This window comes from Nymphaea colorata, chromosome 2 (genome assembly GCF_008831285.2).
Source record: "Nymphaea colorata isolate Beijing-Zhang1983 chromosome 2, ASM883128v2, whole genome shotgun sequence".
NCBI lineage: Eukaryota > Viridiplantae > Streptophyta > Magnoliopsida > Nymphaeales > Nymphaeaceae > Nymphaea > Nymphaea colorata.
In genome coordinates, this window is record NC_045139.1 from 21,607,121 (window position 1) to 21,632,826 (window position 25,706).

The 25,706-nt window shown below is 38.0% G+C and overlaps 1 protein-coding gene across 17 annotated transcripts in view; it reads left to right on the forward strand.

Annotated features, from left to right (window-relative positions):
* The window catches only part of LOC116248282 (protein FLX-like 3), a 40,821-nt gene extending 21,102 nt beyond the window's left edge, over positions 1 to 19,719 (forward strand). For 8 of the 17 annotated variants that reach the window (XM_050076393.1, XM_050076397.1, XM_050076399.1 and 5 more), the window contains 7 exons: positions 850 to 940; positions 9,914 to 10,472; positions 10,605 to 10,750; positions 12,204 to 12,283; positions 12,409 to 17,416; positions 17,576 to 17,724; positions 19,201 to 19,719. In XM_050076393.1, coding sequence (XP_049932350.1) covers positions 9,946 to 10,472; positions 10,605 to 10,750; positions 12,204 to 12,283; positions 12,409 to 12,489 — 834 coding nt within the window. In that variant the 5' untranslated portion in view covers positions 850 to 940; positions 9,914 to 9,945 and the 3' untranslated portion in view covers positions 12,490 to 17,416; positions 17,576 to 17,724; positions 19,201 to 19,719. The other 9 variants (XM_050076396.1, XM_031620980.2, XM_050076398.1 and 6 more) reach the window with 7 other exon arrangements.
* The last annotated feature ends 5,987 nt before the right edge of the window (positions 19,720 to 25,706 follow it).

Below are 25,706 nucleotides of genomic sequence, written 5' to 3' on the forward strand. Positions count from 1 at the left end.
ACTAAACAATGAATGTTCATAATGATTTAATGCATATCTGGCCTGACCTTAAATGATCTGAATTACTCAAAGGAGCAAGGTGGCATGATCTCTCATGGCATGAGGAAGGATGTGAGGGTTGCGCTTCCCACCTAGGTGAGGCTGAGTAGTGCCAATACTTGTCACGTAGGTTTTTGGTTATTTGCTATTGTTGTTTCTGCTATGTATTTATTTGGGCATACCTATTTAAGGATGACCCGTTCCCCCTCCATGAGATTTGGGGAACAGCCCTCCAACTTGCAATTTTAAGGATCAGTTTAATGGAAGAAGATAACAGCTAATTAGTAAGTCTAATACTAACACCTGAGTTGTTTATGTTGATGATGTTTTTGTTCTACTTATGGCCATTGTACAAAAAAAATTGTTGTGTGAATAAAACCAAAATTGGTTGGATCACCACCTGCATAGTGGCTGCAGTTATGGACAAGAGAAACTTAATCATGGTTGCAAGTATGTCAACAGATAATTAATATTGCATGCATCTTCTATACATAAATTCATGATGATGTCACTGTAAATACTTGTTACTATTAAATGCTTTATTGTTTGTATGCATAACTGATACTAAATGCATGCATTAGATCTTTCAATTTTATGTGAAAATGAGGTAAACTACACGTTGGATTGGTACGCATGATTGATTATTACATTAAATTGTTGTACCACTTTATTTTTATTATAAAATTATGTTGTTGACTATCTTGATTCCATGAATTGGAATTAGTTGAATAGTTGATTGCCATTTGTGTACTACATTGAATGAGGATAGACAACATACTGAGAATTTTCCCATTTATTATTATTTTTCAGGTGATTGTGAATTGAATAGATGGTGATGAAGTTGTTGTATTGTGCGATGAACTAATGCTGCCCAACCGGTCCATGTCATCATTTGAATTGTGTAATTTAGAAATTTTATCTGACTTGTATTCTCTACTTTTAATGAAACATTGTTGATTGTTTAAGTTAACCTATTATTTGATATTGGTAGTTTACAGTAACAATGCCTAATGATTTTAGAAATTAGATGTTTGAAAAGTTTTTTTTTGGGTGTTTTGATTTTAATTTAAAATGATTTAGATTTTCAAGCAAAATTGTCGTTAAAATTTAGGATCGGTACAATATGACTTCTCCCTCCTCAGCTACAATCATCTATGCTCTTTGCCCTCTTTCTCTATGCCTTGCTTTACCATTGGCTTCGATCTTCTCATCCCCCTCAACTACAATCACCTGACATCTATTCTCTCCTTTGCTCCTAGCTATATCCTCTGCTTCAATCTCCTAATAGATCTGCCCACTTTGCTTAAAACTACACCATTGACTTCAACCTTCTCATCTTTCTTAACCTCAATTTCCTAACCCATCTACCCTCATCTCATTTTCTCACAGCTTTATCCTTATTTTCAATCTTCTCTTCTTCTTTTTTCTGCCAACCTATCCCTTTCTTGTACCAATTTTGGTTCTACCTATTTTCTTAGGCAACTCACTCCCAATCAGTCATATTAAATGGATGATTAGTATCCTATTCATATGGAAACAGGTCGAATCTGCGTAAAATAAAAATTTAAAAATAATTACTAATCACACATTTATGTGAATCACATGAAACAATCAATAAATCACAAAACAAACTAATCGACCTTATGATTTTACATTAGAATAAATAAAATTGCTTAGTTGCATATGTAAGTACCATGTTGATGATCAAATCTTGCACTGGCTCCCACTCTATAAACTAAATTGTGCCATAACTAAGTCAGCCCTCTATCTATCCTCATTTGCCTCAAAATAGCACATTCAATTTAATGCTAATTTTTACCTTAACAACACAACCATCATGTTCTCCTATGTTTGTGTCTGTGTAGTTATTTTTCTTTTTTATTTACAGTATTTTTGGTGTATACTTGTATTTATTTGCAATGGAGCACTCTCTCACTGGCCCCACGTGCATGTATTTTGTGTTTTGGGTGGTCGACATTTGAATCCTATGGAAATGGCTTCAGTCATCCTATATAAGTAAAGTTTAGTTTTCTTTAAGATTTCTTTGCTTATATTTTCCTTGTGATGAATACAATCCATGTGTATTGCAAGTTCCTCATTCTATTTCGTTGTGTTCTTGGCTTTTCGTACACACTCTTTCTTTTTGTGTTACATGTGTACTCTTTTGCCTCTTAATGACTTATGGTGGATAGGCAACCATCATGCCTCATTGTCAGAAGAAAGTAAGCCCATGAAAACTCGTATCAGAGGCAGAGCAAGCATTTGACACAATGGGATGTGAAGAGTTAAGTCGACATCAAGTGAACTGATGACTGGTTGTCTCTGGTAGCATGGCTGGAGACAAGACAGGTTCTTCAACTAAGGGAGTACAAACTTTTCAGTAGAAAAAGCAAGGGATAAGTGGAACCAATTGATCGGTAGAAGCTCGACTGGCTGCTGTCGAGACAGCTGTTGCATCATTGAATCATTCAATAACTGAAGCTGCCCAGAGCTTAGAGAACTACAACATAGGGACTAATCAGAATTTAGACCAAGAGAAATCTCAGTTGAGAGAAGTTTTGGCCCATTTGGCAGCTATAGAGTATGAGATGTAGGTTCTCAAGATGCGGAACAGATCTATGGAGAATCGTCTTACCATGATGGGGGGAGCCAGAGGTTATTGGTGTCATGCCTCATATGGAAGTCCCTAAGTTGAAGAGATACAATGGTACTCGAGATACAAAGTTTGAAAACTTCTTGTATCATATGTAGAAGTACCTCAAGGTAAACTTGATTTATGATGACAAGATGAGAATCAAACACGAAAAGCAAAGGTGAGAGAGTGACGTCAAGAAGAGGCATTGCACCATTGATACTTGGGATGAATTCGAGCACGAAATGTGTGGGCCTTTCTTGATATGACAACTACTTATGGAACTTAAGCAAATAGGTTTGATCCATGATTATGTTAAGGCTTTCACAACAAAGATGTTGGAGATCTCAAAAATGCCTAATGAAGTTCAATTATTCTACTTAATGGATAGACTACAACCTTGGATAGAGCATGAACTTCGGTGGCAAGACCCCAAAAACTTGGAGTAGTGCCCTTCCAGTTATCGAAGATTAGGTTGACACATCAAGATGACCCAAGTTAGAGTATAAGCCCTACAATTCAAAGAAAAGCAAGAACAACAACTACAACAATTGTGGCAACAATAAGAAAATTAGACAACAAGACAAGAGGAACACCAATATGACTATGCAAAACAGTGGTGGCGGGAGTAGGCGAGATGACAACAGCTACAATCCTTCTTAGCCACCTCCATGATTGAAGTGTTGGGACTATAGTGGCAATCACTTTGTGTCAAAGTGTCAAATGTTGGGAGCAACTAGGCAAGTTTCTCAAAACAATATGCTTACCTTGTGCATGCTTAGGAAGATGAAGGCCTACATATGGGAGCATTCCAGCTTCTCAATGCTTTGAACTTGACGAAAAAGATGACACTGGTGACAACTACTGAACTTATGTACTTAAGCATTCTTATAACAAAAAGTCAATGATGGCAATGGTAGACATAGGTGCAACACATAATTTAATCACAAAAGAAGAGGCGAGAAGATTGGGCCTCAACCTTGAGAATGAAGAGTTATGCATGAAGGCAGTAAACTCAAAGGCAAAGCCCTTCTACAGAGTAGCCTGAGGTGTGGTTGTGAAGATTGAGAGTCAATTGGAAAAACCCAACTTTTTTGGTGGCATCGATGGATGATTTCACGATGATTCTAGGCATGATGGTCATTATTTTGGTAAAGATAATCCCAATGCTATGAGCTATTGGCATCCTAGACAAAAAGGTCTCCCTACATGGTTCTAGTATTGGCAGTAAAGAAAAATAAGGACAAGACTGTGATGTTGTCTGCTATGCAGTTGAAGAAGGGCATAAAACATAAAGATGAAGCATACATGGTGGTAATAAAAGAATGTTTGATGATTTTTTTGGTTGGTCGTAGAGGCTCTTACACTTGTCTTGAAGGATTTCACAAAAATGATGCATGTAAAACTCCCAAAATAATTGCTACCATGATGATAAGTGGACCATGTGAATTGATCTCCAATCCAAAACCATCAGCCATGGCACCTTACCGAACAGGCCCTATAGAATTGGAAAAACTTCAACGTCATCAGGTGGATTAAATGCTTGTTGGAAGGATCATTAGGCCCTCTAAGGCTCCCTATGATGCACATGTGTTGTTTCAGTTAAAACATCATGTGTGGAATAACGAGCACTGAACAAAGTGATAGTAAAGACTAAGTATCCTTTACCATTGATAACGTACCTCTTTGATCAGTTGGGCGAAGCATGAGCATTCTCTAAGTTGGACCTTCGTTCAAGTCATTGGCAAGTCCAGATTGTATAAGGGGATGAACTGAAAACCACTTGCGTCACTTGTTACAGATCCTATGAGTTTTTGGTTATGTCATTCGGGTTGACAAATACACCTCCTCAACATTGATGAACGAGATTTTTTACCCTTATCCAAACAAGTTGGTAGTAGTTTATCTTGACGACATTATGGTATTTAGCAACAACTTGAAAGAACATGTGGGACATCTGTAGATGGTGTTCCAAGAGGGAAAAGTGCCTCTTCAACTAGGGAAAAATCAGCTTCCTTGACTATGTTGTCAAGCATGATCAACTATAGAATATTACATAAAAGGTGAAGGCCGTCCAAGAGTGGAACTTGCCAACTAAAAGTCCAAAAGTTGCATTTCTTCCTTGGGTTGGTGAGCTATTATTGGCGGTTCATCAAGGGGTAGTCACTCATTATTGTGCCCCTCACTAATTTGCTGAAAAAGAACCAAACACGGGCATGGATGGAGCTAGTTTAAGATGTTTTTGATAGGTTGAAGACGGCCTTTCTACAGGAGCTCATGCTAAATATGTCCTTACACTTGAAGTTAACTCCACACAAATGCCTTTGATTTTGCTATTGGTTGGGCATTCATGTAGGAGGGACTCTCCATTGTCTATGAGAACTAGAAGCTAAAGGGATGCAGAGTAGCCCTACTCTATGCTTGAAGGGAAAATGATAGCCATTGTGCATTGCCTTCATATATAGAAGTATTATATACTGAGAACTCAAGTCATTGTAAAGGTGGACAATGTGACCACAAGTTATTTCAAAAACTAGAAGAAACTGACTTTGAAACAAGCTCGGTGACAAGAATTTTTGGCAAAGTTTGACTTTGCACTTGACTATAAGGTAGGAAAACCCAATGTGGTGGCCGATGCACTAAGTTGGAAAGCAGAATTCATGGTAGTTAAGGCAGAAGCCTTCAAAGCAAAAACTAGAGGGTGTTCTCGTCGGGCGCATTCACAAAGCATGTTGTAGAATTCCATGGCCAAGCATTGAGTAACCTTGGCCGAGGCAGGGAAGATTCAGAGACTCTAGTTGTGGGATGGACTTCTCCTCACTAAGGGCCGACACATGTTCATGCAAAGGGGGGATAATCTTGGACAGGAGTTGTTAAAGGAGTTCCATGACACATTGTAGGTTGGCCATCCTAGCTAGGAGCAAGCCTTAGCACTAATTGAACATGACTATTTTCTGTCAAAGATGTGAGACGCTGATGAAGATTATATGAAAACATGCCTCATTTGCTTGCACGACAAAGAGACAAATAAGAAGACTGCTCGCTTCTTGGAACCTCTTCATGTTCCTGAGCATCCATGGAAAACCTGTTCATGGACTATTTTTGTGAATCTCTCCAAAGTAGACAACTTCAACTTTGTCTTTGTGGTTATGGATCAATTTTCCAAATATGCTACTTTTATCTGAGCCTTAAAGGAGTGTCCTATGGAAAAGATGGAGAAGTAGTTCGTAAAGAATATAGTGAAGTATTGAGGCATGCCAAAACATATTGTAAGTGACCATGACGCCCGCTTCACAAGTAAGTTTTAATGTGAAATGTTTCGGTTGTGGGTTCTAACTGGCTATTTTAAACAATCTTTCATCCATAGATGTCACTTAGATTGAACACATCAATGTTTTGTTGGAGCAATATTTACAGTGTTTTGTTAGCATGAACCAAAAAAATTGAGTGAAATTGCTAGACATAGTCTAATTCTGCTACAACTTGCAAAAAAAAGGGAGCCTTCGAGGCACAATCCATTTGAAATAGCCACTGGGCAGCAACAGAGAATGGATGTCCAACCTTCACCTACCAATTTGTCAGGGACTAATAGGAGCAAACAAAGTGATCAGAAGTGTTCTTACACAAAGCTGTTAAGAAGATGAAAAAGTGGGCCAACAAGAAATGATGACCTATGGAGTTCAAAGTAAGAGATTAGGCCCTTGTGAAGTTGCAGATTGCATGTGAATCTTTCATGGGAGACACTGTGTGCTGGTTCATAAGTGTGAGAGACTATTCACTGTAGTCAAAGGAACGGAAAGCTAGCATACAAGCTCAATCATATGCTAGTAAGATACACTCAGTGTTCTGTGTCTGCAACCTAAAGCCCTTTTATGCCGATGGTAGAGATCTGGAGATGAGCACATTGTAATATGAGTCAATCTTACACAGTGCATCATCAACTAAGCGAGCATAGACTGATAAATAGAGCAGATTCTTTGGCATAAAATCAACTATCTAGATAGTTAAAAAAGTATATTGTGAAGTGGATATATAAGGAGCAATCAACGTGGGAGTATGTCTTTCGGATGAAGCAACAATACCCAAAGTAAGTCTCAACCTATCATGCAGCAGTTGACACTGAGGGTGACACATGATTTAAAGGGAAGAGCATGTTCCCTTGTATTTGTATCTATATAGTCTTCTTTTCTTTTTGTGTATAGTGTCTTTGGTGTATGCTTGTGTTACTTGTAATTGGGCACCCTCCCACTAGCCTCAGTGTAGGTTGGAGGATCTATGCTTTCGGTGGTTGATAATTGAATCCTATGTAAGCGGTCTCTACCATCATATGTAAGTAAAATTGAGTTTTCTTCAAGATATCATTGCTTACATTTTTCTTGTGATGAATGCAATTTATGTTCATTGCAAGTTCCTCCCTCTATTCCTTTGTGTCCTTGACTTCTATATGCACTCTTTGTTTTCAATTTATCTATGCATTCTTTTGCTTATTAAGGCTTATGGCAGATAGGCAACCGATAGGCTTCACAATCCAAAGAAAGTAGGTCTGTGACAATCATTTAGCTACATTAAATGTTGGCTAGCTATTTCCACTATTACTTGTTTTAACAATCTAAATCACATCATACTACAATGCATTAAGCACAAACAAGTTTAGGCTAATGCCAATGTTGCTGGAAAGTTTGCATGAAGCTTTTCTTGAGGACTAAGCTAGCATCATGTTGCGGCATCTAGTTCACCCTTTACTTCAAACATAAAAAACTGAATTGCACACTCAAATAAACATGAAATCATATAAGCAATTGAAAAATAAAAGGAATAATAAAATATAAACCTAAATTGCAGACTATCTTGACCCTCTACGGAGGACTAATTGCCGAATACTAAATCAACCATTTTTGTCATCACCCGTTTGTAGCATCTAGATAACATGATTGTGTTGGCAAAAACGTGCATGAATTCCAGGTAGTCAGAATAATATACTACCCCGTACAGTAGTTTTAATTCATCCCTCTAGCTACTTCAAAGTAAATAGGCCATCTTTTTGCAAACAAGTGAACAACTGATTTGTCCTGTGCTTACATCAACACTCATACAATCAATTAAAAACTAATTTGCACATTCTCGCAATCTAAGTCACACAATTTTACTACATTGGGTGAGTAATTAGTTGAAAAAGAAAAATGCAAAGATTACCCAAAAGTTTTCAACCATTCTTCAAGGACTTGGGTGGTCCATAGTAGGAGTCTTCTTTTGCTTCAATAGCAGTGGTAACAATCAAACGGTCAAAAGAAGAACTCGCCTTTGCTCTGGTGTACACTGGGTGCACTTCCAGGAAAGAGGATTCTAGTGGCTTTTCTCTGTATTGTGAAGGTGCTTTTCTAAATGCTTCTCCAAACTTAAAGAGACACAACAAAGGGTCTTTTGCTTTCTCACCAAGGGAGGGCATTAACACCATTCAGGGCCGACATAGATGCATGCATTTATGTCTTTCAACAACCCCACTGAATTTGTCAATCATGGACGTAAGTTAAGTTGCTCGACCCCATCACAGGTTTTTTCCACATGGTGTCAGTTGAGAAGTGTGGTGCATATAACCAGCTCCATGGAGATCGTGTTCTCTTCCATTGACTACACTATCGTGGAAATGGTCAAGGGAAGACCATACTTGAAGGACGTTGAACGATTAAAGGGAGGAGTGCTTGAAGTAAGGAGACAACGTAATAAACCCCCCTTCAAATGAGGGTGATGATGTCATTGATCACATAAAATGGTAAGAAGGCTTAATTGGCAAGAAGAGGGGACTTCGCAGCCATAGAAGGGATTCAAAAACTAGATTATATTTCTGGAGATGGAAGATATGACCTGCCCCACTTCTTCCAAGTTCTTCGTCTTTCTTTTCTTCATATACCAATTCTTGAACCCTGGACGTTATGTTACATTGTTCTACTACCATTTGGTTAGGGGACAACTGGTCCCTCCTCCCAAGTGCCCAAAACCATAAGCTGCACCATCTCTTGAGACTACTTAGATTGAGTTACGTGCACGGAGATCTTTACACAACAATGTGCACCAAGGTGGGGTGGGGACAATTTTGATTTTTTTTTATAAAGGAAGTTTACATTTTATTTTTTTATGCTTTTAAAATCCTTTTTTACCATTTGAAAAAGTTTCTTTCTATTATTTTTAATATGGATATTTAGGACATTATGACCCCCTTTGCAAGCAAGTAACCAGCTTTGGAGGCTATTAGCAATCCAAAGTCCGATTATGGCAATCATGGAACAACTGGTAATGCGGCCCTGAAACCACCGCCATGACACGAACACGTCGAATACGAACCGGGCAGTTAGTCCGTACTCGGACCCGAACAGGACATAGAATAGGATGCAGCCAATAAGAATCTGCCCTTTCTCCGGTCTCTATACCGCAGGACTCCCCGACGGAGAGAGATCGAGAGGGAGTGAATTGGGCGTTCCTCCTCCTATACTACAGATTTCTAGGGTTCTTTTTGCTGCTTGACGGTAGTACGCTCCTCTTCTTCGTCTCGCAGTTTTCTTATTTCCGTCGTCTCCATCTATCCGTCCTTTCGTCATACGGACAATTTCCTTTGGTTCGCTTTGTTTGTCAGCTTTTCATTTCTCTCTTGCTTGTCCTCTAATGTTAGTTTGTCATGGATTTTCTGCATTTCTTTTGGTCATTTGTCCCTAGAGTTCGTGGATTCAACCTGCAACCCTAATTCTCTCAAAAAGTTGCAATCTGCTAGGGTAGAGAGTTAGCTTATTGCTGTCCTGGAAAACCTTTAGGATCGTTCATGGGCAGCCTGTTGTTTTGTTTTTGTTCCTATTTAGGAAATTCTGCGCATTCAACTGCTGCTACTGATTGCCGTTAGCCTGTCAATAATTCAGCGCTTGGCAGACGGCTATGAAGCCCTACGTCGTTTGTCTGCCCTTGGTAAAATACGTAGTCGATGCGTGGGCAGTGAGAAATTGATGGGCCGAATATTGGCTAATTTTTATTTGGATGGATGCTAATAATCTTTCCATCTTAAATCCAGCCTTTGGATTTATAGCTTGCCTTTATTTATTCGCAACAGGTTCACAAGCCTCCATAGTTAGTCGAGTTCATAAGTATTTATGTCTTTCAGATCCACAACAGAACAAGCTAGCTAAGGTTCTGCTATTACCACAGTTTGGATTTCTATAGCTTCTTCTCACTTTTTGTGCTTTTTTTTATTGTTTTCAGGATATTCGTCCCTCAGGGAAAGATAAAAGAGGATGGCTGGAAGAGGTCGGCTACCTCGTCATGTTGCAGAAGGCAGCAGGGGTTTCCACCCAGGCATTCGCGATGTCCCATCAGTTGGCCGTCGCCTAACACCCCATCCTGCTATTCTTGAAGAAGAGCTTGAGATTCAGACAGAGGAAATACGTAGGCTGTTGTTAGAGAACCGAAGGTTAGCTGAAGATCGTGCAGGAATGTACCGGGACATTGCTTTCACCAAGGATGAACTGCACCGATTAAATTTTCTGATTGCAGATATCCGCACGGAGAAAGAATTCCATGCTAGAGAGTTGATAGAAAAAGGTTTGAAGTTAGAGGCTGACCTTCGGGCTACTGAGCCTTTGAGGCTAGAAGTTTTACAGCGGCAGGCAGAAGTCAAAAAATTGACTGCTTTAAGACAGGAGCTTGGTGTCCAAGTTCAAAATCTCTCTCAGGACTTGGCAAGGGCACAAGCTGAAAATCAGCAGATTCCGCATTTGAGGGCAGACATAGATGGCTTAAGACAAGAACTTGCTCATGCCAGGTCTCTTTCGACTACAACATAGCATATTTGATCTACATTATTATTGAATTCGCTTTCTCTACCAATTGGTTTCCTCTGGTTAGAGTACTGAAACTGGATAGATGTGTGAAATGAAGCTATTTATTATTGTAGGATGGCATTTGAGGCAGAAAAAAAGGCCAGCATTGAGCTGATGGAGCAGAAGCAGGCAATGGAAAAAAATCTTGTTTCTATGGCCCGTGAGATTGAGAAAATTCGTGTAGATATTGCTGGATCTGACCATAGGCCTTGGGCTGCTGGTACGTATCTTTAAACCAATTTAATGCAGTCAGAAATGTATGGCCTTCAACCTTGCATGTGCCTGGTTTAAAATGCTGGTTTTCTGCTTTCACATATCCTTCCAAAAATCAAATGAAAGAAATATTTCTTATAATGACATGTTAAATACAATGAAGTGATAGTTGTTGTTAGGATTTTTCCCTCTAAGTTCTTTTTGTGTAATTTCGGCTGGAATAGTATTGCTTTATTTCTCATGCTCATTTATTTATTGGTATTAGACGCACAAAGTCATTTAATTTTGGATATTTGTGTAAAAGATTCCATGATTATGTGTAAATTTCACCATTTTCTTTGTCATATAGCAACTACAGAAAGACAAGTGTAGGGTTTTTGAAGAGGTGTTCCATATGTCACCACTTCAGTGCTACTTTTGAAAATGTATGCCCATTCGGCAAGGAAGGAGAAAAAGAGGAGGTAAAGGTGGCAGTTGGCATAAAATCTCGACCAAGGGAGGAAAGGACACAATAATCTCCTTTGGCCCTGATATTCCTCCTCCCATTCTTAGTTGCACACCTGCAAAAACCAACAAAACAAGTGGCCAAAAACACAAGAAAATAAAATGAAAGATATGAAGATGGAACTATATTCCAGCCTAGATCACCCTCCTGGAGGTTGAAGAACAATCCACTTGCAAGAGTCCTCTGCGGATGGATATTGGAAAGGGGCGAAAAAGGAATCTCTTAGGACTTGGAACTTGGAAGTCATCAGTGACCACTGTAGGAGGTCTTTAAGCCACAACCTCTGTAGCAGGTCTCTCTATGCTTGTATCTAAGTGTTCAATAAACTTGTTCAATAATAACCCATAATTTTCAATGAAACTGCAAATCAACTAGAGAAGAATTTAAAATCATACAACAAGATGCCATCCAAGAGTGGCATTTTGAATTTTTCTTCAAGTCAATTGGATTGAGTTTGATCAGAAGAGGTTGTTCAAAAAAAAAAGGGATTGACCTCAGGCAAGGTTGACTTATCCTGGAGTATCTGAAGAATCCATTGGATGCGCCTGTGGCAGGTCAACTTCAGCTAAATTTGGATCCGAGGTTTGGGTCTATGATGTGATCTGTGAATGCTCTTGGATATGGATCTGGATCTCTTTCTGCAGCGATTTCTCTCCAAAACACCAAAAACTTGATGTCTCACTCATTTGTAACCTTGATTAATGTGCAATTTGAAACACAAGCTCTTAATACTTAAACAATGTAAACATGAGATGTAAATAATGAACATGCAGATGAATACATGCAGAATATGCTAAGAAAGTGATTCATTTCATACATCATCAGGTGGGTAAGGTTATTACTTATTAGGTTTAGATTGTTAAGTAAATCTGTATAAAATATATGAGTCTATATGTCCCAGAAAGTGTTCTGTGATCCCTTCACACTGGGTTTTTACATGGAAAGTTGACTGCAGGTGGAAGTTATGGAACTAAAGTTGGTAGTCCAGAGATGGGTTATGCAGGTCCATATGGAGATGGATATGGACTTTCTTCGGTATGCAATCTTGCATGTACTTCTGACTTCCTTATCTATTAGCTTATGCATATTTTGTGGTAATGGATGTTTGGACTTTTTCCTTCCTGACGTTGTTTCTTTGTCATTGATATTCACTTATTCAGGTTGTTGGTGACAAAGGCCACAGTTTTGGGATTGGATCAAATTCATATGCACTTGACAAATCCCGTCTTGCACATCGCTGACTGCAGAGTTGTCTTGATGTTCAATGAGCTTGAGCTTGGTGTTGCTCTAGGTTACTGATGTTATAGTAGAAGCACTAGATTTCTAGTTCAGTGCAGATGAACATTAAGTTCACCTATTCGTATATAATGTCGCCATTTGCTTATGCAAAACTCCATTGTTCATGGCAGAGTAATCATCTTGCAGTTGAACCTCTTTTAGGTTTTGCTACTTAAATTTCATTTGAGTTTTGCCTTTTCTTTTCCCATTGCCCAGTGGCTTCCGTCTAATTATTTCCTCTTTCAAGTCATTAAGATATGAGTATGCAGCCTCATTCATCATGTAGATCTTTGTTATTCACTATGCAATCAATCATGTTAACCTGTTTTGCATCTAGATGTGCTATCGAAAACATGCCCGAACTTTTTATTTTTAACCTGATAAACCCTATTTCTTTCTGTATAGCTCGTCTTAACTTTCATAATTTTTTTATGCTCTCTCACATACAAGAGCTGTTGATAAAATAATTTGAGACTGGAGGGGCCTTTTTTATCCTCCAGCAATTTTTCTGTTAGTGATTTTTTCCATTGAAATTCAAAGAATGCCAACAATTGGATGGATTTGATGCTATTTCCATTTGGCATTTTTTCTTTTTACTTGTGATACGTAAATGCTTTGAAAGCTTTAATTTTTTTCCAGTGACTGGAAGTTGTATTTTGTGGTCGGCTAGGATTTGTACTAGCATATGCGTTCCTAAATTTGGAGTTGCATAAGCTGCACACCTGTACCTGTTTTGTCATCTTAAGAGATTATAACATGATAGACTTGAGGTGTAAAGGTAGGAGCCTAGGAGGCCTACTGGATTATGGATTTGAATGGCTACACTTTACAGGTTGTTACTCCCATAGAGCGTCATTTTTACTTTTGGGCTGTAAGGTTATTGATGTTCTGACCTAAAATCAACATGAAGGGAAGTTAACCTGTTTCAAATCTGTCCATGTTTCTGGCTAATTAATACGATTGTGTGGATCTCTTGGCAGTTCATTTGGACTTTGATATGCAAAGTTTGGACTGAGTGATCGTTATGCTTGATTTTTCTTTGGTGATTTTGCTTTCAAAGCAATTACCTCATAAATAGTATTTTTAATGAGATCTTTATTACATCATTCACAAATGTTAAACTCAGTATGTGTGTACAGTTGCTGTGTGACTTCTGGTTTCGATGCTTGTTATTGGTGGCCCCAGAGGTAGTTATGAATGCATTTCTTCGGTATAATTAGAGTGAATGGTTTACCTGGGTGCATTCAAGATGGCACTAAGTGCGTCTTTCCTTAATCTGCTACTGAAATTTGCGAAATCTTCCAGCAAAGCCAATGAACTGTGATGTTTGGGCCGCCAAGCCTGTGAAATGTGCCATTAGCTGGTTGATGGCTGTAAAGTTGCTGTGGGTCTTTCTCTTTTTGCTTTCCCTTGTTCTATCACTGTGGACGAGATGATTGTCTTCAGTTTCTGTTATATGGATGTAGTGTTGAGTGTTCTGCGTGGCTTCTGATGGGAATATCCAACATGGAATTTTATGATTTATTTGTCTAGGTCACTAAAATTTTGTTCCCTGAATAATGAGTTGAATTGGAAGGCTATTCTCTTAGTGCTATTTTTAGATCTTCCTATGGATATGACCAGCTTTCATGTGATCCTGGTTATGTATTCTCTAGTCGTGTAATTGGTATCTCAGTGCTGGAACCAAGGATGACAAACCGGAAACATATGGAGTTGAATCATTAAAGTTGCTGCTGCTTCCTGGGTTGATATGATGGCAAGACAGTTTTTGGAATGACTGGATAAAATGAGTTTCTTCTTCCTTTCTCCTGTCACTTGTGGGAGATTGGTTCATGAAAAGATCTTAAAAGATTTGGCAGTACGGAGACACCTTTCCTCTTGTGCTCATTTGGCAGTGTCTCCATGTTTTATTGTAGTCGATAGGGCAGGGATACGAGAGGGGTTTTTAGGTGTCATTTTTCTGAGGTGGAGTTATCAGTTGACTTTGGGGGCCCTTGGTGGGGATTGATGTTAAGAGCGGGTTGAGGTGTCACTGGTATTATTTTTGACGGACGGTTCAGCTTTTGCAGTGTGGTGAACTAAAGATGAAATGTTGATGAGGTGTTTATTATAATTGAGCTGCACACCTGGAGCATTTTTTGGGGATGTGAGATGAACCTATAGGTACACAGTAATAGGCATATGTTGGAGTGTGTAATTTCTAGTTAGTTCATCAGAGGTTTTGGAATGAGTCTGAATATGTTTTTTTTTTTTTTTTTTTTTTTTTTTGCATTTAATAGATTAGCGAAGCACAATTTCATGTCTGGTCAATCTGCTTCTAGGCATGTTGGAAGCATTCTAGGTTACCTCTGTTCTTGGTTAACCTGCATTTGTTAATGAAAGAGACCTGCATTGATGTGCCGTGAGATCATCATATTTTGTTTAATGATGGTGAAATTATTCTTGTGAAGATACATCATACATGCCAAATGAGATGATCTAGTAGGCAACTACTAATAAGCGTTCTGTGTCTTGGATTTTGGTATACCCTTATTTTTCTTGTACCTGCATGTGGAGGATGATTGTTGTTAAGATAATAGAAGCTCACTTATTCATGGATGTTTTGTGCCCTTTGCCTGTTTGTTCCCAGATAGTAAGTGGTAGTACCCTATAACAAAGGATTTGTTGGGATGATGTTTTGTGTATTATTAAGTGTTTAAATATCTTTTATATTTGTAGCTGAGATGCTTTAAGTCCTGTATTTCTGTTTAGGAATTTATGTTTCTTCTCTTGGGTTTGGTGTCTAGCCCTATTATGTTGGCTTTGCAGTTGACTTGAAGGTACTTCTCATGATAACTTGGACTCTGATCCAAGTAATCAAGAGTATAACATTTGTGCTGAAGTTTCTGTTGTCTTACTGGAAGTGTTTGCCCCTTTTATATGTTTGATATACTGTGACCTTGCTCTGGAGATTGAGGTAGTAGGTTTTGGTAAGAGGATATTTTGGATTTTGTGCCTGCAAGTGAGGATGCTGGAAATTATGCAGACATCTATAATTTATCCATACCAGAAAGCTTTATCGTTCTTCTGGTGATCTTATGGTTTCTTGTCTACATAAGAATTGGCAGAAATGAAATGAGCAATGTCTATCAAAGTTGCTGTCGAGCTTTTCCGATCCTCTAAATTAGCCATTTATCTTTTCTGCCTTGTTGCATAATGTGTATCATTATTTTCGAGAACATCCAGCTGCAGAAATAGCGTGTATCTTATTTTCCTGGAGACTAGTTCACATGCAAAGCTCATTGGATAGGTTCTATATTGAGGCAGGATAATGGAGGGAACAAACAATTATTGGTGAAGCACAAACAAATAAATATCAATAAAGCACAATTGACTAGCAAAGTTCAATTGATCAGGATACTGAGTGCAAGATCAAGCATAAATCTCCTACATTAGATGCCATTTACTTTATGGCTTGGATAATTGGGAATTGTATATTATGCTATCCCTATTTCTCAAGACCTTGATATACCCATGCCGCACCAGAGTTGTGCATGTACGATTGCAGTTTTGGCTGATATCTGTATCTTCCTGCATGAGCGAGAGGTTATCCACTACCCGCCCCCAATTCTCCCTACCTCCGGGGTCCTGGGCTGTGTGGGGGCCTGGGCGGGCAGCAGGCCGGCTGATATCTGTATCTTTAAAAATCATTATACAAGTGTACTTTAAATTATTAAATCGGACGCTACTAGGTAAAAGAGATAAGGATGCTGATGCCAACCAAGTTGTGCTTGGAGTAAATCAGTTGCAGCACTTATGAGTTATTGTGGAGGTTAATGAATTTTATTCAAGTGAGTGGGTTATTGAATTTACAATAAGTTACTGCAGTTTTAAATTTGGAAAACTTGCAGTCGTTATTGGCTGAAGAGCTTCATTGCTGTTCAAGAGAAGATGATCAGTACAACTAGTGATGCCTAGAATCAGATAGAAATTCAGCTACCATCATTTCATGGTACCTATCTTAGGCAAATATCTGCAGGAGGATTACTTTTCAAGCTTACAGCTATCAAGATGGTTCAGAAGTAATGCGTGAGGGCTTCATGATGATGCAGAATGAATAGTTGTTGGGAAGGAAAACTGATGACCTTGCAGATGCCAGTGGTTTTTGCATGAATAAGTTTTAGAATACAGCTGGGTGAAGATATTCTGGCACTAAATCCTTGTCTCATGACTCGTGATTGTACGGGAGCAGTCTGAGGAGGGAAGATACCTTTTCCTTTTCTTTTATTTGATAATATTTGTTTTTCTTGCATTAGTGATGTTGAGATTTCAAATTCATTCAGCTTTCCTTCTTCCTTGAAGCAGAAACTAACTTTTCTTGGGAAATTTTGCTCGGAAGAGTTAATGATTTATCATTGTAGTCTTCTTGTTAATGTTGCAGTAGTAATTAGTAGGCTGGACGCTGGTACCAGAAAATATGTGGGCGTAATGGAGCATTTAATTGAAAGGGTGGTTGACTGCATGAGTAAACTTATCATATAATAAGTCATTTATATCTTTCTAAAGCAAATAACATATTCAAAGACCTGCAAAGGTGCTCAAGGAGATTGTGCGTTAATGGCCCTGAGTAAAGGAAACCATGCATTATCTCCCTTCAATAAGCCCACCTTTATTTGGTGAGCATTTGCAGAGAGCTGCTGTAAGGAGATTTTGCGTCTTGATCTACGTTTTCCATGTTTTAATCCATATAAATGTCCCACATGCTACCTTTACAGTTATCAATAAGCTTTTCATTTTGTGAAGGCCAAATCTGAAACCAGGTCGTTCTTACCTTTGCAATCCTGTTGGTCTTTTCAGTTCTCAAGCTTATCCAAAGAGTATGTCCATGGACCGATCAATGTGTTTTTACAGGTAGGTGCCATGTTTTATGTTTGACAGGAATTTTCAATTGTTCCTCCATGCTGAGATTGTTCAGGTTGACTGTCTTGTTGCAGATATCTGTTGTGGCGTCTTACTTTCTCTTTGAGAACATTACCTGATATACTTATTGTAACAATTATGTGTCTACAGAAGATGCTTGGACGTGGGTCATCAGTATAATTGCAAGCAACTCCTGAAGTCATTGTCCATCCCTTTATCTGGAGCAGGAAGGGGTATTTAGCTCGTCAGCATCCATTCTTCTGGAAAAGACACTGAGGCTGTTCCGTTAAATTCCTCCTGTCAGTTGACCTGCTTCTTCCTTGGATATTTATTTCAAAATTGATTTTTTTTTGTTGTTCTTTTGTGTTGTATGGTTCTCCCTGCTTGTTTCAAATTCTATTTCTTGATGTCTTCTCCCCTCTCTGCTATCATTTGATATTGCATGTATAGTCACTTCTCTATATGGTGTCAATTAACAGCTGTTGCCTATTTTGAACACTGATGGGACCTCAACATACCTGTATTACTGTATTGTTGATCCTTTGGTAACTCTGAACATGTCGGGTTTGGTTTTGCATGACTCATGAAACATGGATTGGGACCTTTGTAGACCCAGTCACTATAGAGTGGGCAAGCCAGGCCCCATCTTACTCATTCTCACTTATAGAGTGGGCAAACCATCCCCCATCTTACTCATTCTCACTTGTATCGGAGACTGAACCTATATGTTAAGTCAGGTTGGGGTCTTTTTTGAGCTTGCAGCCAATCTGTGTATATCAGTGGTAATGCATGTTAAGTGTAACGTAACTTTGAAACATAATTTTGTGAGTGTACGTTGCTTACACCCTTGAAACTAGTTCAGGGGTTACATGCATTATGGCCCGTATCGTGTGATACTGGATTAGTGGAAATCTTAGGGGAGCAGAACTTCATTTTTTCATTTTTGGACATAGAGGCTTCTTCACACCCAATTTCCAGACACTCTTAGGAGTGGTGTCAGGGAGTTCTTGCCATTTCAACTCCATTGATTTGAGGCCTTTGCACTGTGCATAGGAGATTGTTTAGCGTTGAAGGAGGGCCTTCACTTGTTTTGTGTGTAATAGACTAATAGTTTATTTAGCCGGGGTGTATGAGATAGCTCATTCAGCTCTAGAAATGAAGATGAAGTTGAAAACCACGATGAATGATCATTTCATTTGTCATTTCCATTAAACAAGTTTATTTGGTGCAATATATACTTTTAAGCTTATTTCTTGATGGGTTTTGTAATTTTTGTTAAACTGATGATGGTTCATTGATGAGTTTATTTGTGTGACATATTCTCATGGAAAGAATATCTTTCCTATTTTTCTGATTTTTTGTAATTTTAGTATATATGAAAGAAATAAATTTACGATTTCTTACCTTATATTACATATCTAACTATTGGGCAATGATAGAAGTTACATTATGCACTTCATAATTGTTTGGAGCTGCAGAGGTATTCCAAGCCAGGCCAATCATTGGTATCATGTAATCTGTTTCACATTTCATTCTTCACATTTTCGTGGACTGATTCCTGGGTCCATGTGAGCAACTCTATTCCCTATTATCTGATTTTTTCTGTTCATTTCATGCCGTCAAATTTAGTGTGAGAAGTGTTTTTTGATATGGTCTCTTTAGGCTATGGATAAAGGTTTTCTGGAGTGTAATTTAAATAGTCCCATGTATGTTTGTGTGTATGCATGTGCAAGCACACGTGTGTGTTTCAAGATATCTGACAGCAACATTTGCAGGTAACAAGCTTCTTCACCCAAGACATGCGATAGCTATAACGGAGTGGATTTCTTGGTGGAAGACCAAACTGCAAAGAGTTTGTTGCTGCTTCCTCACTTGAGGTCACACATTGGCTTGGCTGTTGGTTGGTCCAATCCAGCATCGAAGTTGTCAGTTTTAGAGATTGGGGATCCAGTTCAGGAATTGTTTCTTGTTAGGAGATATCAAAAAGACCAGAGCGGAGGAAAGATGCACTTCAAGGTTTACTCAGCAACTGAGAGACTGGAAGTTCTCGTGTACAGGGAAGATTTTCCTTTCTTGTTAGATACATCAGGTAATTTAGTACGTGAATCTTATAGCCAGATATTTGAGAAGAAAACAAAATTGTAGCAATATGGTATCCCATCATGATGTAAAAATGAGATTTTGAGGAGCTGAGGTAAGTAAATGGCCATTCAGTTGAACGATTAATAAAAAGTTGCTTGTAACCTGTAACTGTTACATATGATAGTGTTATCACTAGTTTGGAGTTTTTACAATAGCTTCGTGAATGCGCTGATGATCCCTAACGGTTGGTGAACGATTTCAGGATACAAACATTCTGCGGAAGTGATTAAACCTTCTATGTATACGTTCCTGTCTTCTCCGTAGGAATTAAACCATGGTTATCCTCACTGGGTCGCCTATAAAAGGGGAAAAAAGAGGCTAGTCGTCATAGACCTTTTTAAAGAAATTTTGTACAAATGCTGTCTGACTGCGTGATATCCTCCTTGCGGTTGGTAACAAGCACATATGCCCTCTGCTGTTCATCTGTCCGCTGTGTTCCTGATTAGTCTATACTCTTGGTAACAAGCACGTATGACCCTTCACCATGGCCGAGGTGGTTGAGTCCCTGCATATTTCTTGCTGTCAAACCAGCTACGATCATGTTGGACGGTCGTGCCGTTGATTGAACTCCACCTTCATTCATATAGTAAACGTAAATCAACGAGTTGATCTTTACAACATCTATTCTCAATTTTACAACAATAAATATTAAACAGCTCGCCTGGGAGGTTGATGCAACAGACTTTGTACCTTAAGGAGACATGGGCTTGGCCTTCAGTTGGGTAGTGAGTTTCCTTTGCTCAGATAAACACCTCTCATGGGCTTTGAATGATTTGACTTTTATTGGAGATCTTGACGAAGTGTTAGATCATGGTAGGTCCATGTGCCATATGATAGGGGAAGTGTTATTGTCCAGCAATCCAATAACTATCTTTTTTCTTGGATGGTAGGCTGGGTTTAGAGGCATGGCCCTAATTGTTTATTGCACAACAAAAATTAAAGATAGTATCCAACACCCCAAGAACATATATGCTTTATTTCAGCCGGGAGGCCTCTGAGGTTTCTCCTTCCACTGCTTGTTACGTTGACCAAATTTGCAGTTGTTCTCTAAGATATGACTTGAAATAAGGTACCTATTTACATCTGCTATGACTTCCAGAATCCCTCTTAATTGATGAACCAGGTCTCTCTTCTACAGGTAGATCAGTGTCTAATTTTACAGCATCTATTTGCATCTGCTCTGCCACCTTGTTTAGAGGCAAGCTGATAACCCAAAAACCATCCATGTTTGAAGGCGCATAATTCAGTTTCTTCCTCATGTAATTCTGCACATTTTAAATTACTAAACTTTTAAGCGACTATGCACACAGCAGGCCAACTTGAATTGGTAAGACATGTCCTAGATATTACTCCGTAATATTGGGCACTACTAATGGAGCAGAAGATATTAGATGTTAAACTGAATCACAAATTGGGCGTCTATTAGCAATTGAATAACCTTTATAGTTTGTTTATGATTTAGATAATTTTCCGTTATATACCATATACATCATCCAGTGAGATCTCAAACGTACTCTTGGAGACCAGATGTAGTGTCACCATTTCTTGTCATTTGCTTGTTCTTGAAGATTATCCTGGGTTTCAAAGAAGGGTGTGGACTGATTTTGCTCTTAACAATGCAGATATGATTGATTATATGGGGAGAACAGATGTCGTTGATTATATGGGGTTTAGTTTATCCCTATTATCCGAACTCTTCACCAGACAATCCATATGGTTCATCCTCTTGCTGCCTTGTTCATTGTTTTGAAACCCCTATGGTGTTTCTCAAATCAGGATGCTCAAGTAGGTTGTAACATGACAATCTTTATTAACAATTTTGTCTAGTAAAATATCTTAGTTCTATCTATCCAACCAGAATCCAAATTGTGACTAGGATCCAAAGGATGGACATATTCACTTGGTTTGCATGTCCACTTACTATGGTGACTTGATCCCATAATTTCTTCAGATCAGTGGTGGTGCCAAAAAAACTTTTCTGGAGGGGCACTCATGCACAGATTTCCATATATAAAAAGGCAATCATATATATAACAAAGCAAATATTCGAAGATGTTAATGTGAAAATATTGAGGGGGTGGTGAGGGCAATTGCCTACACCAGCCAGCCCATATGTGGCTCAGGCATTGCTTCAGATCACATCCAAGTTTGTCCTTGAAAATGCTAGGGAAAGCTCTTCTGTTAGTGCCTATGAATTAGAAGGGCAAACACTCTAGCAAGCATGGAGTCTTCATTCCTTGGCATTTTGAAAGAAGAATCTATGAGGCATATATAGGCATTCCTTCGCATCCAGTGTTTTCATCGACTCATTGTCCACAAAACAGGCAACAACAAAAATAAAAAATCATTTTCCAAGGTGATTGCTGTAGTGGCCTCCTGAGCCATTAAGGCTTGATTTTGATCTTCTATATCTTTTATTTTGACTCTCTTGGAATTTTAGATGTGTGGCAATATTCCTCCGTGGAGTGCATTAGAAAGAAGTAGGTTTAATAAGCTACAAATTGTTATACCTTCTTGGTAGTCCTTAACAACTTGGAGGAAACCAAAAATTAGCTTATATTGGTCAGCTCACGTTTAACAGGAAAAGTTCTCCTACATGTGATAGGTAATAGAGTTTATGGTCCACCAGCTTATTTGATATCCTCTAAAGCATAATATCGACCTTAATAGCTGAAGTCTCATTGTCCTTGACATACATGATTGGGCCATCAGTGAAAAATATAAATCTTAAGATTGCATTACTTTTAGCAACCGTAGGAATAGAGATTGCACCAACTCAAGTCATATTGTCAAATCTTTATTTGAACACCTCCATTTTCACAATAAGCAAACAAGGCCAAGCTGAGGTAATACATGAAATGTGTAATATTTGTCATCTTTGGATGTTTTTATCCACGTTTTGGTACTTTTACACCCATGTTGATGTTGTTATAGGTTTTATGGAGCCATGATCTGAATTTTATGAAAATCCGAATTAGAATACCAAAATAGGTTCAAAACGGTGAAAGTAGGGTTTTAGGGGTAAAATGGTCATTATCACACCCAGATCTTCACTTTAGTGTCATCTGATCCACCGATAATCTTAAAATTTAGAAACAAACAAAGTCCAACTTAGGTGAAAAGTAGGTTTCTATTGCCATGGTGCTTTGGAATCTCTCAAAGGGGACATGGGATTCATTCCCTCCCTTTGAGGCTTCTTCCAAAACTTGCAATGTCTCCTTTTAACTTAGTTCCATTCAATCTTTCTCGTGCATTCCACCCAAGCCAAGAGAGCAGCAGAGTGTTCATTGAAGGAGGTGAAGCATCATGCTTCTCCCCAAATAACAAGGTGGAAGTACCTTCTTTTGTAGTGTAGGAATCATATTTAGCATAATTTTTATAGTTTTTGATCATTGTAGATAGAAATTTTGATGTATTATTTCTGTTTTAATTGAAAAAGAACAAAAACAAATAAGTTGCTGTGAGGAACAAGCTGTTTTCATATTCTTCACCAAAGAAAAAAAATAATTGTTGTTTGTGTTTCTAGTTGGAGTTGGATCTTTTCTATGTTTTAGGAATTGTGCCAACCACTGTTTTGTTTTTTGTTTAGCTTTCTGGTATAGCTCGTTCTATTTTTATTTTCAAACCTCAGGGTAGCGTATGATAGTTTGCTGCCTCATGGTCACTAATTTATCATAATTTGTTTTCTTTTGATGGCTAGGCAGTATTCTTGTTAATTGTCCTTTTAAGATTTGCTTAGGGAAGGGTTTGAAAGAGTCATTATCTTTTATTTTTTTAGCATTAGTATTTTTTTTCCTGTTTACATTGAGTGTCTTCTGCTTCATGCACCTGATATCAAAGTTTAAAGCCAGCCCAACCCATCAGTGTTCTTGTGATTGTACATTGGCTTTGGAAAAGCTGACTCAAAACGCTGTACCTTCCTCTGTTGCATGAGAGTTTGATCTTGTTTTCTATTGCAAAATCAAGTTTTTATTTGAGTTCCCAACAAAGTTGTGTTATCCAATTCATTTTGCGTGAAGTTACATAAATTTTGGCTGAAAGAGAAACTAATGTTGGCTGCAAAAGTCACATTGACTTGCACAAGGATAGGCAAGTAGTGTCATTGTTTATTTGTGTCTAATGTTTATTAGCTTGTCATACTTGGTAGGAAGCCAACTCTTATGTATGTACCTCGCACGAGAGCTCGAAAACCACACCCTATAAACCAGAAATCTCCTCCAAGTGTAGACATTGCTGTAGAATTTTATTCCAAAACTGTGGATTTTTGGTTGTCTTTGGCCTTTGATAATTGATTTGTGTTGTTTCCCAAGACCTATTGTCCCTTGGGTTTAGCTTAATTTTATTTGTCCCAGTGGTTTCAAAATTTATGTTGAAAATAGAGAATTTTTGTTAAAGAAAATTACATATATATGCAGAAATTAGATTGCTTGCTGCAACCAAATGAGTTTCTAGCAATCACCTGGTCTATCTTTTACTTGAATGGATTAGGATTTTAGGTGTGATGTGACAGCTTAAGTTAGAATCGTGTAGGCTTCTTTCACAGTTTTTCAAATTTCTTTATATTCAGGTCCAATTAGTTTAAAGAGCATAGATTTCTAATAAGGTATTATTTTGGTTATTTTCTGCTTCACGTATATTCTTAGAAGTAAATTAAAGCTATGTCACATGGGTGTGAGGTGCGGGCCCCAGTGCGGGATGCAGCAAGTTCCAAAAAAATTGGGTGTGAGTGCAGTAAGAGCATATAAATACATACATACATATATATATATATATATATATATATATATATATATATATATATATATATATATGTTATTTGTTATATAAGTAATTTTATATATATATATATATATATATATATGTTATTTGTTATATAAGTAATTTTATTTGTATACATTTTTGAACTTTTTTTTAATCAAGGTTACCATAATCTCATATACAATTCAAAGTTTTATTAAATAAAATAGGGGAGGAGAGAGCTAAGAGGGAAGAAAGAAAAGGGAAAGATAAGAGAAGGAAAAAAATAAGAGAAAAGAAAAATGATTGGGGTCAGCTGCACCTGATTCTATTTGACTGAGTCAGGTGCTGTGTTGGGCTACACCTGCACACACTCCCGCACCGACGTGGGTGCACCACCATGCTTGGCGCAACCATTGGCTTAGAATTAAAGTGTTTATTAATCCAGCTTAGAGTTCTTGCTCGTGAGTGGGTCTAAGCTCTAGGTTATTGCCATTGTTTTTCTTTGGTGTCATTTTTTTTCCAAGTTTGTGATTACAGCCGCAGGTACTTTTGGAGAAATTGAAGGGTGGATGCATCCAGTGGAGGAGGTGGAGAACAAATCAAATATCTAAATTGGCACAAACTTGCCCTTCCGAGCAACCATAGTTTTGGAATTGTTTATTTTTCTTTTTTTTTGTAATTAAACTAGTAGCATCACTCTTGAATATTATTTCGTGAACTTTTTGACTTGTTCCTATTTGAGGTAGTAAATGTTCTTTTTTTGGTCTATCATAATATTTGATTGTTTCTTGTCTTCGATGTAGACTTCCTACTTATTGGATTTTGGTTATAAATTTAAAATTTGGTGTGTGGACTTCACTGGTTTTTGTCAAAAAATATCATTTTTAAGAGAATTAACATAAAAATCACATCAAATTTTTGTTGCCATTTTCAGGGAATGTCGAAAGTATATTACTTCTATTGCTTCTTAGGTAGAATTTACAACCTTGTTTAATATTCATGCTTTTTTAGTTTCATTTTCTTTTTTAGAAGTTGTAATCTTTCTCATTAACCATGCAGGGGCACTGGTGGAAATGTTTGTAGTTTGTACTTTTCTTGATTTCTTGATTTGGATTTTTTTTTTTTTGTGCGTGTGAGCTTGTATATCTTGTAGTTTGTAAGCATAGGGTTCACTTCTTCATTTTCTTCAATGTGTTTCCATTCCTACTGATTTTAAGTTGTCATTTTTGGCTTGAATTCTTGAATGATAGAGCTTAAAATGCAAGAAGGGGCCATTAGGCAGGTGGGGAGATAGAGTAGAATAGTCTATTTGAGTCTGATTGTTTAATTGAGTGTTTATATTCCTCTAGCTGGCACAAAACACCTCCAGTTCCAACACTGATTTTGTACATGCTAGGAA